General features: G+C 40.8%; 1 protein-coding gene across 3 annotated transcripts in view; it reads left to right on the top strand.

The window, feature by feature from the left end:
• Positions 1–19,939, top strand: part of SPAG9 (sperm associated antigen 9) — a 279,218-nt gene that overhangs the window by 11,675 nt on the left and 247,604 nt on the right. For all 3 annotated transcript variants that reach the window (XM_029600655.1, XM_029600656.1, XM_029600654.1), the window contains exon 2: positions 17,900–18,020. In XM_029600655.1, the coding sequence (XP_029456515.1) occupies positions 17,900–18,020 (121 nt within the window). The remainder of the gene's footprint in view (positions 1–17,899; positions 18,021–19,939) is intronic.

Genomic DNA, 19,939 nt, shown 5'->3' with positions numbered 1-19,939 from the left:
TAGTAGGCCAGATTGACAAACTAAAGAGTAGCAAATCACCTGGACCGGATGTATGCACCCCAGGGTTCTGAAGGAACTCAAAATTGAAATTTCAGATCTATTTGTTAAAATTTGTAACCTATCATTAAAATCATCCATTGTACCTGAAGACTGGAGGGTGGCCATTGTAACCCCAATATTTTAGAAAGGGCTCCAGGGGCGATCCGGGAAACTATAGACCAGTGAGCCTTTCAGTGCCAGGAAAAATAGTGTAAACTATATTAAAGATCAAAATCACAGCGCATATAGAAAGACATAGTTTTATGGAACACAGCATGGATTTAACCAAGGCAAGTCTTGCTTCACAAATCTTCATTTTTTGGAAGGGGTTAATAAATGTGGCTAAGGGTGAACCAGTAGATGTAGTGTGTATGGATTTTCAGAAGGCATTTGACAAAGTCTCTCTTGAGAGGCTTCTAAGAAAACTATAAAGTCATGGGATTGGAGGTGGTGTCTTTTCGTGGATTGCAAACTGGTTAAAAGACAGGAAGCAGAGAGTAGGATTAAATGGTCAATTTTCTCAGTGGAAAAAGATAAAACAGTGGAGTGCCTCAATGATCTGTACTTGGATGGATGCTTTTCAATATATTTATAAATGATCTGGAATCAAATTTGCAGATGATACCAAAATTATTCAGAGTAGTTAAATCACATGCGGATTGTGATAAATTGCAGGAGGTCCTTGCGAGACTGGAAGATTGGACATCCAAATATGCAGCATGTTGCATATAGGGAAAAATAACCCTTGCTGTAGTTATGCAATGTTAGGTTCCATATTAGGAGCTACCACCCAGGAAAAAGGTTTAGGCGTCATAGTGGATAATACATTGAAATCATCAGTTCAGTGTGCTGTGGCAGTCAAAAAAGCAAACAATGTTAGGAATTTATTAGTAAGGGAATGGTGAATAAAACGGAAAATGTCATAAGGCTTCTGAATTGCTCCATGGTGAGACCGCACCTAGAGTACTGTGTACAATTCTGGTTGCATCTCAAAAAAGATATAGTTGTGATGGAGAAGGTACAGAGAAGGGCAACCAAAATGATAAAGGCGTGAAACGGCTCCCCTATAAGGAAAGGCTAAAAAGGTTAGGGCTGTTAGCTTGGAGAAGAGATGGCTGAGGGCGGATATGATAGAGGTCTTTAAAATCATGAGAGGTCTGAAATGGGTAAATGTGAATCAGTTATTTACTCTTTTGGATAATAGGGCTACGGGATACTCCATGAAGTTAGCAAGTAGCACATTTAAAACTAATCAGAAAATTCTTTTTCACTCAATGCACAATTAAGCTCTGGAATTTTTGCCAGAGGATGTGGTTAGTGCAGGTAGTGTAGCTGGGTTTAAAAAAGGTTTGGATAAGTTCTTGGAGAAGTCCATTAACTGCTATTAATCAAGTTGACTTAGGGAATAACCACTACTATTAATGGCATCCGTAGCATGGGATCTTGGTACTTGTAGCCTGCATTGGCCACTGTTGGAAACAGGATGCCAGGCTCGATGGATCCTTGGTCTGACCCAGTATGGCATGTTCTTATGTTCTTACCAGCACTAATAGGAGGAGTAGTGCAAGGTCATGAAGAATCGTTGAGATCTCAAAATCGTGGAGTCTGGATATCATTAGTGTTTCTCCTGGCTTCTTTTACCGTTATTTGGACTTCAGTCCAGATCCGTGTTACTCAATGTAACTCTGCCTGGAGCTGGAGTTTCTCCTCAAATAGCAGGTGATAGAACCAGTTCCTTCTCATCTGTATGGGCAAAGGTTCTTCTCCTGCTACTTCCTCATCCTCCAAAAACCTGGGGACTGAGACTCATTCTGTATTTAAGGAGCCTGAACAAACACTCACTCTGGAAGAAATTCAAGAGGAATTCCCTCCATATAATCTTCTTCTTTATCCAGCAGGGGAAATAGATGTGCTCTCTGGATTTAAAGGATGAATAATACTAATATCCCCATCCTTCCCTCCTATTGGTGTTACCTGCCACTACCAGCACAAAGTGCTCCCCTTTGCCCTGTCATCAGTGCTGAGGGTTTTTGTGAAGTACCTAGCTGTATTAGCAGTACAACTGCAAATGATATGGCATTCAAGTATTCCCATATTTGGACGACTGGCTGGCGACAGCACATGTTTGGAAACCGTGCTAATCTTGCAAATATTGATATGCCTTCTGCAGTCCTTGGGTTTTCTAATACATTTTGAGACATCACTTCTAATTGCCAGTCAGAGAATAACATTTATTGAAGCAAGGATAGATTCTCTACTGGACAGAGCATTCCTTAAGTTGCTTGAACAGTCTGCTGCACACACATCAGTTGTAGGCAGAGACATAATAGTTGCTCTGGGCCACATGGCAGCAAATCATGTAGTTCCTCTATCTCACCTTTTTGTTCTCGGTGGGACTAGCTTAGTCATCCTTTTTTCTACAGAAGTTCAGATTTTATATAAATGAAACGGGATCTGCGCTGGGGGTTAGACCTTCTCATTCTTCAAGAGGGGATTCCATTATGCATCCCTCCTTGCAAGTAATGTTGGTAATGGATATCCCCACAAAAGGTTGGGGAGCCCACAATGGCCATTTACAGACACAGTGGACTTGGTCATTCCAAGAACTATTTGACATTGTCTATCTCTTAAGAGTTGAGAGCAAACAAGGTATGCTCTAACAACCTTTACTTGAATGCTCAAAGGGAAAGACCATCGTCATTCAGACTGATAACCGGGTCACAATGTTCTTTTGTAAACAAACAGAGCGATATGGGATTGTTGGCTCTTTGCTTAAGTGAGTAAAGATATGGGAATGGGTGACCACACATTGTGCCATGCTGCAAGCAACCTACCTTCTGGGAATCTCCAACACGGCAGATGGTCTCAGCAGTCATTTGATGATATGAATGGTCTTTATAACCATCAACAGTCATCAAGCTGTTCAGTCTATGGGGTCTACCAACAATAGACCTGTTTGCATTAGAACAAAACAGAAAACTAGAATAGTTTTGCTCCAGTCTTCCTAGTAAAACGCTCAGGATGCTTTTCTGCTCAACTGGAATATGGTCTCGTGTAATATGCTTCTACCACAAATCCCAATGATATCCAGAATGGTGCAAAAAGTGCTCAAAGACCAGGCCCATCTGATACTCATAGTTCCAGCATGGCCCAGACAAGTTTGTTATGTGACGACATTAAGGAGGTCCGCAGGGCTTTTCCCACTGTGAGCCCTTTAAATCAACAGCAAAGGCACACGCACGTGCCTAGAGGACACCGGCGTCGGTTGCAGGAGATGGTCGGAGGCATTCAAGCTGCGAAGATAGCTTTGCTGGCTCCAGCCGCAAAGAAAGATCTTAGTGGAGGCTCCCAGCCACATAAGAGGAACTGCGACATCTGCTTAAGCCTTAGAGAGCTGGAGGCATTGGCAGCACTCTGGCCTCGAAGAGGCAGGCGTTGGTGGCATCAGTGCTGCAAGGGAGCAGCGGCACAATAGTACCAGGGCTGCACTGAAGATGGAGAGGTGGCAGCTGCCTGCCATACGGCAGTAGGATTCGGTGGCACTTGGGCTGCGGCATTGGGAACAGTGAGTGAAGCCGCTCATGGACCTGATCTGCAAGTGAGGGCAACAGGGAGTGAGTGAAAATGAGAGGTTGGCACTGGGCATTTCAGCTTTTGTACAGGCTCACATGGCAAATCATTTGGGCAAGACATGCCAAGTGACATCAAAGGGTAAGCTCTTTAGAATAGGTGGCTACAGCCATTAGGAGCAAACAACACAAAGTGCATACTGTTTGAGTGTTAGGTGGCTGCCCTTGAGAGCTTGTCAGTTGGCATGCTTTGCCCAAATGACCTTGCATGCAAGATTGGCACTGGGCAACCTAACATGGGCACAGTATTGCATGCGAGATCATTTTGATCACACAGTTCCAATTTCAATCACTTACCTCCTTGCTCCTGAATATAAAGCACTTTTTAAAGTGCACGTCTGTGCATTGGTATGGATTTTTCAGGTTAACTCACATTTTAGTGCCTTTTTTTTTTTTTTTTTTTTTATCACTACTGCTCAATTTGCTTCCATTAGATTACTGCATCCTGTGTAGACACCCCCCCCCTTTTTTTTTTTTTTTTTTTTTAGCATGGGTTTTACTTAACTCCTATTTTAGCGTTCAGTTTTATTACATCAACCCCAAAGAAAGGAAATTAACTGGTAAGATCAAATTTCACCTTAAGTTTGATAAGCAGGTTTCAGTGGCAGGGATTTTGTCTAGCAAACTTTTAGTAGCTAGTGACCGAGAGACTGCACAATTAGCTGTGGCCTTAGATTTTCTCTGTCATCTTTTGGGAGTACCACAAGATTGTTTTGGCATCTGTATTGTTTAGTAGCTATTTGATCCTTCTAGCAAAGCTTATTCAGTCTTATGGTGTTAAATTTTCAGCTACATACAGATGGTTTATTTTTATTTAATGACTTAATCCACCACTTCCAAACACAAAATGTGCAGTGTGGAGAACAACAAAAATATTCACATCCAGTTATAAAATTACAACACACAATACAATAAACAGGATACCTAACATCCAAATGCCTCTCTAAATAACAAGGCTTTAAATGTTTTCTAAAATCTTTTGCATCCGCTTGTGATTGAATTTGTTCAGGTAAAGAGTTCGCTTGTTGCAGAAGCATAGAAAAATGCATGAACCCTTGTATTTGTTAATCGGTAATTCTTGTTAGCATTCAAAGGTACCTGCAGTAATTTCTTACTAGCAGACCTATGCCTCATTTATACCACTTAAATTTCTTTCTCACTGAGCAAGCTGAATTATGGTACTCAACTTAAATTGGGATCTAAAATTCATGGGCAACAAGTGTAGCCCTCTAAGGGCAGGCTGGTAAAGGGAATTTGGCTAGTGAAATGGAAATCTTAAATATGTTTTTTAGCCATTACATATTGGATAACTAGAAAGGCATAAGCTTAAGTTGAATTCTTCTCACACTGAGGTGCTTGGGATAACCTTTCCAAACTCTTCCTCTGAGTTCTTTTCTACCAATTAAAAGAACTTCTTTTCTGCCTAATCACCAAGTTCAGAGTCTTGTGGTGACAACAGATGTCTCAGTGAACCTTTATTGTAAGGATGGGTTAGTCACATTTAAGGAGAATTCAAAGCCATTGTTGGAGCAGAAAAATCTTGTTACTCTTATTTGTGCATCGGTATCATCCAGACTATTGCAAAGGAAAAAAAACCAGGCCCAATCCTGAACCAGGTTTGCCTCATTGGGGGGGGGCCTGGAACTATGCCCCTGAGCCACAGGGTGAGTGAGTCTTTTCAATTGCAACCAGAAGGCTGAGAAATCTTGCATACCCCCTTTCAGTCCAGACCTGCAACCCTGTCCCTGAGGACTCAAGCTGGTCCTCGGGTTCATAAGGGAATACTGCTCTCATCCCAGGGTTCCTGGCAACTTGAAACCTATGAGCCATACAGTGCATCCAGATCAGGAAGATCTGTATATCTGTGAGGCAACCCTGCTGAACCTGTTGATGGTTTTCACATAATTTATTAACACTAACTGGGATATTCTGACCTGAATTGGACTGATTGATAATAGCAGATTCATAGTACTCAATCTAGATAAATGAGGCTTGACGACGTGCCGCAAATGCTCAGTAGAGAGCAGCTCTACCGCGCATGTGCGGCACAGAGCTTTGAGTGGCGTTCTGCGCATGCGCGGCCCAGAGAGCTCTGGCTGATGTACCCTGCCGCCTCGCACATTCTCTTTCTCCCTTCTGTGGCCCGAAATGCCGGTGCACACCTCCCTTCCATTCGACCCACGCTACACTAAAGAGGAAGACCAGAAAAAAAGACACCCGCTGCAAGGACCGGGAGCCGTGCAAAGAAGTAAAGTCTGCGCTACTTCAGTCCTCCCCGCGCGTGTGCCCCCGGGTGGTAGAGTCACTCCTGCGCGCGCCACATTCAGACGGCTGCTGCCGGTCTGGGGCCGCGTTCTGGAGAATAGAATACGAGGGAGTTGAGGAAAGGGGATGTGGATAAGGTGACAGGGGGATGGAAGGAAAAGGAGAGAGGATATGAGTAAGTGGGAAGGGTAAGAAGTTGTGGAGAAGAGAGCAGGTCTGACCAATGTGCCAGTCTGACCGATGGAATCTCGCCCGTTTTGAGTAGGCCTAATGGCTTGTGTATTATAATTAGGTTAATGAAGGTAGAGAGAGCCAGTTATCTTTGTTATGAATATAAGCCCTGCATTAAATAAGAAGATAAGTGTTTGATATCCTGTGGCTAGCAGTCTGACAGTTGAATATAAGGATTCCTCAAAAATCACTGAAAGTTGTAGTTGGCACAAAACTCTGCAGCTAGACTTCTAGGAGAAGTCCTAGGAGTTCAGCTCTATGATCATATTATTCCTAATCAGCAATTTCTGTTGGTTGCCTATTTCATTTCATCAAGCCTTTCAGGTACTTGAAAGTTTTACTGAAACTTTGTGTCCCTACCTGAATGTAGGAGCCGACCCTCATCTCAGATTAGTTGGGGAGGCCACAACAGTAGAGGTGGCACCCCCATTCTGCAACTGTTCAGCACCCTGTCACGCCGCCTCGAGACCATAAATTCTGTCCTGAGATGGGTGGGAAAACTGCCAAAAGAAGAGGCTGGTGGTAGGACTGTTCCTAGCTTAAATTGTGAACTCACCAGGCCTCCCACCCCCTCTGTACCCGTCCCCGGAGGTGAAGCACTTCCACTGTTTGTAGCCTCCCCCTCAACCTGGGATGGGGGTAGTCCCCTCAATCATGTTAGGTGCATACTCGCCACCTCCTTTCAAATCCTATACATCAATTTCACCTCCCCCCTACAAATTCCAATTAATTTTACGATGAATGAAGCTCTCTGGCACATTATTCACAAAAGAAGATCTTTTGCTTGGATGATTATGGTTGCAGCATAGGTCAAATTACTCTACTAAATTCAACCATGAATCAAACCCTACACAAAGATGCCCTTACCTAAGTTGCATTTCAGAAAGGCTCAGTATCATGCTAATGCAATATTCTGGTGTTGGAGCCATCGAAGCCTCGCCCCTCCAATGATACAGCTGAAGTATTGGCGGGGTGATCAGGCCAGTCCCCGGCCGTCAAAGCTGAAGACTTGATAAGCAGCTCCTCTACACTTTCACCCACCCATGCAACACAGTGGCAGGAGATGTCCGCTTGGTATTCACTGCCTGACCAGCTTTCACATTGCACCTGCCGTGTGCAACATAGCAGCAGGAGTACCCGCTTGGTATTTTCTGAACAACTTTAAAATAGCAGTTGCCCTGCCACAAGACCCATGTAAAAACACTCTCTTGCCAACAGCCTAGTTGCAGCCGTATTCCAATAGCTTAAGTGCTGGGGTAGGTGGCAGGGGAGGGATTGGAGTTATCATATGGGATTTGAAAGGAGGTGGTGAGTATGCGCCTGACACAATTATGCAAGCTGTGAGGGAGGGTTCTTGGCACTACCCTCCCTGGCAGAATTTCATGTGACTCATATTGAAAATGGGGCCTTTTCTTAAGCTATTTTTTTTTTTTTTTACTTGAACTCCGTTCCAAGGAAGACCAAACTTATTCGGGATTATGTCATTCAGGTTGTGCAGTCAAAACTTGATCTTTTTGATAAGGTGTTTGGCTGATTTAGGTTGTATTGATTTCAAGCTAATATTTTGTCCTTACGATGGTATTAGCTATGTTTGTCCATATTTATTCATATTGGGTTTTCTTGCGATATTTGTTTTATTTTCACAGTGGTATTTTATGTAATGCTGTTTTACAAGTTTTATTGTTTTTTGTGTTATGTATGCTTATAACTGAGCTAGTTTGTTTTTTGTTTTTTTTTAAAGGCGTGTGAAACAAATCTAAACTAACAAGCTTGTACTGATAGGTATGCATTAGCTATAGGATTATATAACAAATTGAAACTGGCACTCGTAATAGGGCTCAAAACCTGTGTTTTGTATGTGCTGAAAACCTCCACTACATGGGCCTGTGTAATGGGTGCAATCAGCACAATTGCTTTTGAGGTCCCAGGCTGCAGAAAGACTTACTGAGATGAAGGACATACTGGGCACCTCACTTAATAAATGTCAGATGGTTTTTGAATCGGTGTTTAAGAATTGCACTTGCTTTAGACCTCCTGGTACATTTTTAAGTTAATTTTATTCCAGGATTTTTTTTTTTGTATATATAGAAATTTTGTGCTTTTTTGAAGTTCGTTTTCACAGGCATGGCCAATTTACCTAGATTTTGACATTAAGGGGTTAAATTGATCAATATAGTCAACAGCTTTTGATAAATAACATTGATTCATGGTCCGTGAATGACCATGCCGAGTAGTCTGAAGTCGCCCTAATACCTAAAGTACTAAAGGAAAAACGTATTAGATTCTTCCACTCATGTACTTTTTACCAAAGGTACACGAGTTCTACTTTTTTTTTTTTTTTGGACTTACTGGGGCTTTCTCCTTTTAAGGTCAACTTCAGCCTTTCAAAATACCAACCATAGATTTCCTGTTTGAAAAATCAACTTGTGGGAAAAGGGGGCTGGTCAGCTGCAGCTCGCAGTCCTCCAGTACAACCTCCTGGCGACTCTGTTCCACAAAGCAGTGCTCAGCACATCTCTGCTGGGGCGCCGGGCAGCAGGGAGAAGTGGAAGTACCAAAATCTGGGGGGGGGAGGATGGGGGCAGAAGAGTGGAAGGTGTGGGGTATGTGAATCAGGTTTTCTTGAGGGTTGACTTTGAGAGTATGTATTAAAAAAAAATGTAACTTGGTGCCTTAAAAATACTGATACAGGCTTTAAAAACTGAATTAATAACAGCTGTGCAGGCTGAATTGCTACTGTTCATACGTGGCACTTCCAGTCCCTGGAAATATGATCAAGTCCAGAAGTAGCTAGTAGTATAAATACTTCTCAAATAAACTTTAGTTCCAAATAGCACATTTTTTTTTTCATCCATTTGCATCTGAGACAAAAAAAAAATAAAACAAATTTATAACAGGGGTCTTGAAAAATTCTAATTGGACCCCTTTGATTTAGTTCCTTAAGGGCAGTGCTTCTTTCTTGAATGCTGAGACTGACAATGAAAGAATGTTTTTCTCTGCAATAGTTACTGTTCTTTTCTGTCCCCAATGCATCCTGGATCTTCAAACCAGCAGTTGATAAAGTAGGAATAGAATATTTTTTATTTAAATTGTAGACTGGTGTATACATTCGCAACAAGTCTTGCAGTGGTTTTTCAATATTGGGAACTCAGCAAGGTTTAGTTCCACCAGTTTCTTTTAGCCCTTTTTTGGGGTGTGACTCCGCTCTGCCAGCTACATGTTGAAGCTGGTGTGTAGTAGCAAATCAGAGGCTAACCAACAGTGAACCACTAGAAACTGATCTTGAATCATGGTGGAAAATACTTTTTTGGTTAACTGTTTTGTTTACATTTTTATACTGCTCATCAAGAAGCAAAGAATGATGAAGGGTTTTGGGTTTTTTTTTTTGTTTTTTTACCTTCAGGTATATAGTTGAAAGCACTCCTATCACAACGGACTTTTGTCAATTTCTGTTATCCGTGATACTTCATTTCTGGTGAAACATCAAAGCTGCAGTGGTGATGGCACAATAAATAGATTTAAATTTGAGTGGATTAGTGTAAATTATGAAGCTACAGATTTATTTTAATCTGGGCTTAATTTCTACCAGAATGGAATGGCATTTCAGTACTTGTTTGAGGGCTATAGAGCATTGTCCTGCTTCTGGTCCCACTCCCATGGTGGCAGAGCAGAATAGGGGCAATTTATTTGAATAAAAGCAGTAGAGGTGGATCCCTGGATCACCACTCCGTGCTAGATGGCAGCAGCAGTAGCCATGTGCTTAATTCCTGGCATGCCTCCCTTCTCCTCAGCTACCCCCAGAGGCAGAGAAAGAGTCATGGCAGCAGCGGCTGCATTAGAACCCACCTTGCTCCCGAGCTGGAAAGAAGCAGCAGCAGCCATGCATGTTTGGCTTACGGCAGCTCCCTCCCCGCACCTTAGAGGAAGAGCAGCAGCTTAGAGCCTGATTTGCTTCCACTCTCGGCGCTAAAGAAGAGGGGCCCCAGCATCAGCCATGTGGTTGGCTGCCAGCGGGCCACTGATGCAGAGGATGAAGAGCAGCTTAGGAGCTCCTTGTTCTTTAGCTTGAGTAGTGGGCAATAGCAATGGCCATATGTTTGGCTTCCAGCAGTCTCACACCCTTGGTAGCAGAGGAAGAGCAGGGCTCATTGTTGGGCCTTCCCTCCCGTGAGGACACAGAGGAGAGTGAACTGTGTTGGCACTACTGGCCAGTTAGTGAGAGGGAAAGTAAGAAAGCGGGGCTAGAGAGTGAGGGAGAGGAGGGAATTGGTGACCAGCCTGCATCTTGAGGACTTTTAGGGTTGGTTGGGAATTTGGTGAGATCTAAGAGCTTGAGGACCACAGCAGGATTATGAGTAGGGTTCTTCATTTTCAGTTTAAACCGGTTTTCACCCATGAATTCAGATTCTAATTTTAGGATGATTAAAAAGCTGCTCCAGAGCTGCAGATATAGCGTTTCAAGGCCTCCGGAAACAGAAAACCACCAATTCTCCGTTAAATCTGTGTTCAGGTTCTTTATTCAAAGTCATCGCTCCATTAACCAGTAATTTTTTATGTGAAATGGTTAATCTCTTCAAGCCGGTATTTTCCCCCATAATCTGAAAAAACCCCCTGCTATTTTGTCGATTAAAAAAAAAAACAAATTAAGACCCTCTAGATTTCAATAATCTTAGGCCGATAGCATTAATACTTTTAGCTAAGTTAATTGAATCCGTGGTTTTATACCAACTTTCCGATTTTCTAGCTGCAGTGACTTTTTACATCTGGGGCAACATGGTTTTAGAAAAGGCCATTCTACAGAAACAGTTTTACTTTCTTGCTTTGATACTGTATTTCGTGGCTTTGACGCCTATACTGACTTCATTGTCATCTCATTAGATATATCTGCAGCATTCGATACCTTGAACCACCATATTCTCCTTATGGGTTTAAAATCTCTAGGTATTCAGGCAACTGCCTTCTCTTGGTTTCAATCTTTTTTATCTAATCGTTCACAACAAATTCATGTTGGTAACCAATCCTCAGATTATTATCCATCTTCATCAAGGCGTTCCACAGGGTTCTTCATGGTCACCAATTCTTTTTAATATTTATCTACTACCTTTGTGTCATATTCTCGCGGCTCTCAATGTTTATTTTAGAATCCACGCAGACGATATTAATCTATTAGTCCCCTATAAAACTTCCTGGTCAGATAAGTTTTCTACAATAACACTATATCTGTCCACAATCAATACTTGGCTTGCCCACAATTGGTTAAAATTAAAACCCTCAAAAACTGAGCTTACACATTTAACGTCAATCTCTAGCTCTTCTATAGGTCCTCCTTCTCATTTAGATTTTAAAGGGATTTCTATTCCAATTTAGTCATGCTACTAGTCTAGGTCTCACGATAAATTCAGATTTATCTATGTCAAACCATATCTCAACCATTACAAAAAAATCATTTTACAAATTACATCTTTTGAAAAGACTTCAAGATTTCTGTACGGTTTTGCAATCCTTGCTATTTTCGGGATTGGATTACTGTAATGCGCTATTTCTACGTCTATCTGACTCTGCAATTTATCCTCTGCAATTAATACAAAATTCTGCTGCTCGGATTCTTTCAGTCATTTCCCGTAGAAATCATATTACTCCAGTGCTATTTTCCCTCCATTGGCTCCCTATCAAATACAGAATACACTACAAAATACTGACAATCATTCATGCTCTCATTACAATGCTTCTTCAACATGCTAGGTGAGACCAAGGGTCCATCAAGCCCAGCATCCTGTTACCAACAGTGGCCAATCCAGGCCATAAGAACCTGGCAAGTACCCAAACACTAAGTCTATTCCATGTTACCATTGCTAGTAATAGTGTGTATGGGGGAGCGACAACATCCCCCCCCCTCCCCCCACGCCCATACACACACACTTCTCAGGGTGACTGGAAATCAAACGTTCCTAGGTATGCAGAGTATGGGATTTTTATTCCTTATTAGTTGATTATGAGTTGTTTGCTGTTTTGAAAATGTTATTGCTGCTTGGGAAACTTTTATATGAATTTTTAATGATTGAACGTTACTATATTCGTGGCCTGGTTTTAACACACGTATTCTTACTACTAGTATGGTTTTAGTATTATGATTTATATTTCTTGGTTTTGTGGGGTTTTTTTGGTTTTTTTTGGTGGAATGATGGTGATTCTGTTTTTCTATTGTTGCACTGCATATACTCTAGCTTGTTGCAGTTTCCAGTTCAGTTTCATTTGTCTTTTACTTTTATACTTTTATGATTTCTCTATTCTATATTTAGCAAGAGTTTGTCTGTGATGTGCGTATGTGACCAAGGTGGGGTAATTTGCTTGCGTGTAGTTTCTGTATAGGGATCTGTAGCAGCCTGGCTTGTTCTGTTTTCTGAACAGGAGGTGTATTGGTGTGTTAGGACCTAGTGTAATATTTGCAGTGTTTTTTTCATAGGTGAGATTGTTTGTGTTTGAATTCTGGGAGTTAGTGATGTTATAGTATGACAGAGTTGCAACATAGATTCTGAGTGTCGTTTTTGCAGGGTTTTGTGTTGCTGCACTAAGAATCTGTCAGTAGAAGCAGTTACAAGATGAATTCTAAAGTATTTATGAATTGGCTGAAAAGTTCATCTGAACCTGTTGGGAAGTTTCCCTATTGGTGAGAACTGGGAAGCCAATCAGGATAGTTAGCGATGATTTAATCATGCAGTTGACATCACAACTTATGTAAATGATCCTTTGGGCAGTCATGCAAGTCTCTGGAACCTTCTACCCTGTATTTGAATGTAATCTATAAAACAAGGATCATTTTCTGTATACGGGGAGATGCTAGACAGTTCGAAAGCATCTCCCAAGAACACTCATATTGACTAATAAATATCCATTATACTTTTACTGAGTTTCAGTGTTCTTGTGTCCCTGGCCATAAGCATAGAGTAAGCTTAACATTGGTGTACCTTCTGATTAGAAGGAACAGCATTACTGGAAGGATGTGGTCCCACGGAGCAGTGTTGATTGTGGCTGTATTCTTGAATGTATGGATGTATTAATTGAGGAAAATACTGTTGATTAGTCAGAGTATGAAGCAAATGTTGCAAATTTATATTTTGTACTTTGACATGCTTAATAAAAACATATTTTAAAAAAATATGCTTCCTTTAGGTCTACAAATTACACCCTGCTTTTAACATTTTAAATCTGGACAGAGCACTGTCCAAGAGATTAACTATCAAAAAGGTAGATAAAAAGATGTAAAAACTGCACAATAATTAGAATATATAAATTAATCTGTGTTTTGAGTTCAGTGAAGCTGTGTAACACTGAATAGAGATTAATATTGTTTCCTTATTTGATTCCATTAGAAACCAGAACTTTTTCTCCAACAGTAGTTTCAAGATTTCATATAAACCAGCCTAAAACAATCCCTACCTTCAGGACAAGCAGACTGTCAGGGGCATAACAAGGTATTGTATCTTTTGGATGTCCGGAGAGTGATTCTGAAGTACCTCAATATCACAAATGGGTTTTGTAAGTCAGATAGGCATTTTATCATTCTTAGGGGCAAGCTGTGTGCAAGGACTCCATCGCCTGGTGGATCAAAGAGATGATCACCTTGCCAAATATATATTAAAAGGGAAGCGGATGCCAGAGGGCCTTAGGGCACAGGCGTCATCCTGGGCAGAATACAAATCAGTATTATTGGAGGAGATTTTGCAAGATAGTTGCCTGGGCTTCCCTGCACCTTTGTAAAGCACTGTAGGTTAGACCTGCATGCCAAAGAGGAAGCAGTCTACAGAGCTAGAGTTCTTGAAGTGGTGTTACCTCATTTCTGCCCTACATAGTGTATATCCCAAATGTATAGAATGGTTTGGCTTAAGATGACCTGGAAGGTGAAATTTGAGCTTACCTACAAATTTCCTTTCCTTGAATCTTGTCTGACCAGTCCAGAGCCCGTCCATAAAGCGTGTTTAAAAAAAAAAAAAAAAAAAAAAAAGTGTGCTTGAATTGCCAAAGGCCAAGACAGCGAATGCTAACATTTGAAGTGTCTGAAAGGTGGAATATATAAATTGAATAAATGAAAGATAAAATAGAAGAGGGCTTGTTCTTTTTCTTTTCTTGTCTTCTGCTTCTTTTAGCAGACTAGAAAGTTGGGTACAGTGTTCAGAAGAGGTAGTCCTTGAGCTCTACCTAGTTTTGATTGGTCAAGGGGATAGCATTTTTTCTTTTAGCAGAGGCAAAAAAAATAAAAAGAGCGTGGCATGAGCAAAAGAACCTCACAACTCTGTACCTACTAAATGTAGATAGAAATTATTAATGAAAAATTATAGGTGGTGTGCAGAGAAAGTGTAGGAAGCGTAGCAACTGGCTTCGACAAGAGGCTATTGATGATCTCCTTGGCAGCACCACATTATATAGGAGAAGGCATAGACTCAAGTTTTTGTTCTCTGCCTCCATCTGTGGGAGGAACAATCCTATGTACTGGTCTGGCAAGACCGAAGGAATTAGTAGGTAAGCCAAATTTCACCATACCAGTGAGAGGTGGGTTCCCATGTACTAAGCATTTTCACCATAGACACAAAATGAGAAAACTCCTTTAGTACATCAAGCCCATATGGCCTTATTCAACAAACATTTTTTCGTTACTCAGAATGGCAAAAGCCAGGCCTTCTTGAGTGAGACCTATAGTCTTCTAAATCTAAACTGCATTTTCTACAATGCATTTGGAACTTAATTTCATGTACATCAATCATTTAAAGCTAGTGTTATGGTTAGAAATCTATTGTAAAATCTAATCCAAGTTTTGAATGCAATTCACACAAATATCCAAATTCAGCCCTTAAAATTAATGCATCTGTAAGCACCAGTTGCTTGTAGTTTCCCTCTTTTATGTGTCATATGTGCATCCACAAAGGAAAGTCGTTTTGTCTTTGAAGTATTTCTTTAGACACTATTTTTTGATTTTTGCCCTAGGTTCTGTCACATGAACTTAATTAAGAATACTCTGTGAATGTTTTTTATGAAAACACTATTGTTGAAATTGTATGGTGGATTGAAATCATGCGTTATATAACGTTTGTTGAAGTAAAATGCCATATTCATACTATAGTATTAAATCAATAAAAAGGTTTTATTTAGGTACCAAAACTGTTCTTTATGTAAAGAAAAATATAATCGGTACATTTAGGGGTAGATTTTACAAAATTACGCACCCGCGTACTTTTGTTCGCGCACCAGGCGCAAACAAGAGTACGCAGGATTTTAGTAGATACCAGCGTAGTCACGTGTATCTGTTAACATCCGGGATCGGCGTGCGCAAGGCTGAGCAAAATCGGCAGCCTGCGCGCGCCGAGCCACGCAGCCGGCCTCGGAGGGAACTTTCCTTCCGCCTCCCCCCACCTTCCCCTCCCTAACCCACCCCCCTACCTTTATTCCAGAAGTTACGCCTGCTCGAGGCAGGCGTAACTCGTGCGTGCCGGCTGCGGGCACGCCATGTTCCGGTCCGGGGGCTGGTCCGGAGGCCGCGGCCCTGCCCCAGAATGCCCTGGATGACGCGCCGCCGTGACACGCCCCCCGACATGCCGCCCTGGGAGTTACACGCGTCCCGGGGCTTGCAAGTGCCGCCGAGCCTATGCAAGATAGGCTTGGCATGCGCAGGGGGGGGGTTTGGGGTAGGTTTTCGGGGGTTACGCGTGTAACCTACGCGCGTAACCCTTTGAAAATCTACCTCTTAGTGTTCAATAGAAAGTTTTGTATATTCCATAATTGTGAGATTGTTTTGCCAGTAGGCTGTAGAACTTCTGGTTAGCATATAATAAATACATCTGCCTGTTCCAAAATAAAAGCAGTACATGCACTTTAAGCAGAAAATGTCTGATAATGATATGTGGTTTAATCAGTATCTTGCAGAAACGCCCATATGGTGGTGTTTGCTTTATGTATGCCAGATTTCATGTTGTATTCTGTGTAGGAATCTATTTGCTTCTTGAAATAGCAAAGGTTCCTCAGTGCAGTCTACAGACAACACAATTCCTTAATGACCTCTTGTATGTGCAGTGGGTTCCTATTAACTTAAGGACCTAAGTCCAGCCTTTTGTCTTACTGGGTATTTTCCATGTTGGGAGGCCAGAAGATCCCGAGTTAGCCAATAGGATTTTAGAATTTTTTGGGTGTGTAGAACTCAATGGGGGAGAAAATGTTGAATTTGTGCCCTGGCCAAGGATTTTTGATTGTGGAATCCAGTCTCAGATATTGTGCTGCTTCCTAGAATTGTTAAATGTGAAGATGTCCTTGTATGTTGGTTGGAAGAAAATCCATATTATCTAACTCTACCTTTGTTGAAATTGTAGTGATAAAGAGAGATACTGCAGACTTTGTAAATTAGAAAGTGACAAATTAATCCTTGTCTGTTCTCCTAAGAAGCTATACATTTTCTCAGCAATCAATATTTTAATTGGAGACGGATGAGATTAGCCCTGATATGCAGAAAATGTATATAAAGAAGTCTCATAAATGCAAATAGTATAATGAAAATAAACATCACTGGTAATTAAAATGCATGTGAAAGAAGAGCAAGAAAAAGGATGATGTGTGCACACGGTTGGGAGAAGGGGGGGTGGACAGAGAAGCCCCTTTTCTGAGTCTGTTCTGCCCGTGGTAGACAAGCATGAAGGGAGTTATGATAAGCAAGTTTGCAGTAGCCCAGCAGTAGAGCTTGGTGGCACTAGCCACCTTCTCTGTCTTAGCTGGAACCCTGCCTAGTTCAGTCTGAATTAATATTGTGCATATTCATAGCGATGGTCAAAATGCATTAGAGTCTTTAGAAGTATTTTAAAACTCAGATGATTGTAGGTCAGATGCATTGTCCTTTTTTTCTATATACGGTAGCACTGCAGCTTTTTATCTATAATACGAGGAAAAAAGGATATCTAGCTGCTGTTGAATAAAATAACCCATTTAGCAAAATGAAAGAGGTTATTTTCTATTATCAATGTTCCAAAATAGCTTAGTCCCAGTTTGTATTTAATTAAAAAGAAAAAAATCTCTATTTTTAATATAAAGCTCTACCGCTTTTTCAGTTTGGAAGACTTCTGAAAAATGGCAGCTGCAGTTCCCCCCCCCCCCCCACGAAATTTTAGACTAGAGGATGTGTATTCATAATCTTTTTAAGGAGAATAATGTCCCTTAATGGTGACATAATGAATAGTAATTCATATAGTGAAAAGTGATGGTTTTTATTTCTTTACTTGGCGACTATCAGGGTTACCATGTTGGGAAGGGTTGTTGCAAATATCTGTTTGGTGGGTTATTGTGTGGGAGGTTCTTGCCATTAAGGGGCAGTTGGTTTGATACAGTGGCTCCTCTCAAGTAAATCCAGGAAATATTCTGGAAGCTACTTTAGAGCCCCTTCAAAGAATTAAATTAAACCTAAAATGATAACGTTTACCCATGGAATCATGTTCTTCTACAATTAGAATTAACAATGTATTGATCTGCCACATTAGCAAAGCTGTGCTGGATGAAAGAACAAATCTTATTTATTTATTTATTTAAAGAATCTTTTATACAGATATTAGAGAAGACGTCATATCGGTTTACATTGAACTAAAGAGCGGAAAATTACAAAAAACAGGGGCGAGGGGGATACAATCAACCAAGTGATTTATAGGATGACTACTTCTAGCCAGATCTCTGATATGTACTTTTTTTTTTTTTTTTTTTTAAATCAGAAATTCATTGAATTCGAAGATTCTCAAGAGCAGGAGAAAAAAGACTTGCAAACCCGTGTGGAAATTTTAGAATCGCAAACCAGACAACTTGAACTCAAAGCAAAAAATTATGCTGATCAAAGTAAGTACAAATAGTCCTCCATGCACAGCTGCAGTCAGATTTAGTAATTTGCACAGATCATATTTATCATTGTATGCAGTCTTCTTGCTCTTACTGTTTCTAATCTATAAATGTTCATCTTTTTTCTGTATTGTAAATATTTTTTTTAACAATGGTTTGCTTTACAGTCTGTTAGTGGGCAGTTTATCAACAAAAGCAATGGGGTTTCTGTTTTACAAGATCCACCAGTCTTTAGTGTTGAATCCCAGCTGATGCACACTTTTTATTGTGAGTCTTTCTTTGAACTTCATGGATTATGGACACAGGTTTTAATGTGCTGATTACTAATTTAATGGAGTGTTTCCTAGTTCTTATATTTTGTTGTTGTTTGTTTTTTTTTTTAAAGAGTAAATACCCGATTCACATTTATCCATTTTATTCCACTCATGATTTTATAGATCTCTATCATGTTCCCCCTCAGCTATCTCTTTTCCGAGTTGCACAGCCCTAACCTCTTTATCCTGTTACATCCCCTTTGAGGAAAGGCTAAAGGGGTTAGGACTGTTCAACTTGGAAAAGAGATCTATGTATTTAGTTTTAAATGTGCTACTTGCTAACTTGAATTCAAATTCTTTCCTTGACTGCACCACCTCCACATGGAGGCTATTCCATGCATCCACCACCCTTTCTTTAAGGAAATATTTCCTTAGATTACTCCCAGTTCTATCCCCTTTCATTCTTATCCCATGACCCCCTCATTTTTTAGAGAGTATGCACGTGTGTTTGAGGGAGACAGAGGTCATCATATCTGGCCCTGGCCCCGCCCATCACATGTCATATTCAGCCATGCTCGAACAACTCAAGGTCCACTTCCTTTTTGTTTGCAAATTAAGCCCTGCTGTTATGCAACCCAAGATCAACTCCTTCTCTACACATCTTTTAACTGAACTCCCTGTATCCTCCTAAGCACTCCCAAAATCTGTTAGTGATAGGCTCTACAGTATCTGCTAATAGATCCTGCCTTGTTAAAATCTGGCCTCACCATGCTCATTAAAGTTTTTGGGTTTATCCATGATCCCTCCATATAAGTCTTCCTGGAAGCCCAGTTTAGTTATATCACTGCTGTTTAGCATTGTAACAGCTACTCCATGCAGGTTACTTTTATTTATTGATTGATTGAGTTTTATATACTGTCATTCGATTTCACCATCACAACGGTTTACAAGTTTCGATGTTTAACATAGTGTTAAAAAGGTTCATGCGAGCATTAACATAGGTTAGTGGGAGCGTTATAAACATAGTTCGGTTATAGAGTTATAAAGGTTATATTACTTGCTTGCATTGGTTCCACATGGTTACATCGAGCAGGTTGGGAGGGAATGGTACCACATAGGTTCCACATGGCTACACAGAGCAGGATGGGAGGTTATATTCCGTGCCTACATTGGTTCCACATGGTTACATAGAGCAAGTTTGGAGGGAAAGGGATATAAAAGAGTCATTGGGTGTTTTGGTAGGCTTTGGTTTAACATCCATGTGTTTAGTTCTTTCTTGAAGGTTTTTAAATTTTGTTGTGTTCTAAGTTTGGTTGGGAGGGTGTTACAGAGTTTGGGGCTTCCTAGGGATATGGCTCTTTTCCGCGTTGAGGTAAGTTGTTTGCCTTCTAGGGAGAACAAGGAATTACTAATGCTACTTTTGGGCTTTAAATACTGCACCATGCAGATTACCTCCAATGCCTTCTTGGAAGCAGTGTTATGGGCTGTACCTGCTGTTCTGTGCAGGTTAACCTAGTGCTTCATTCCCATGTTTTACTACCAGGGGTTATCTGTGTATCCTATGGATTTTTGAATTCCATTACCATTTTGGTTTCTACAGCTTTCATTGAGCATTTCAGACATTTGCTTCTGAGCTGTATATTGCCAGATGATATGGTTAGTGCA

This window comes from Rhinatrema bivittatum, chromosome 4 (genome assembly GCF_901001135.1).
Source record: "Rhinatrema bivittatum chromosome 4, aRhiBiv1.1, whole genome shotgun sequence".
NCBI lineage: Eukaryota > Metazoa > Chordata > Amphibia > Gymnophiona > Rhinatrematidae > Rhinatrema > Rhinatrema bivittatum.
Note: the sequence above shows the minus strand (reverse complement) of the source record. Positions and strands in the feature narration are given on the sequence as shown.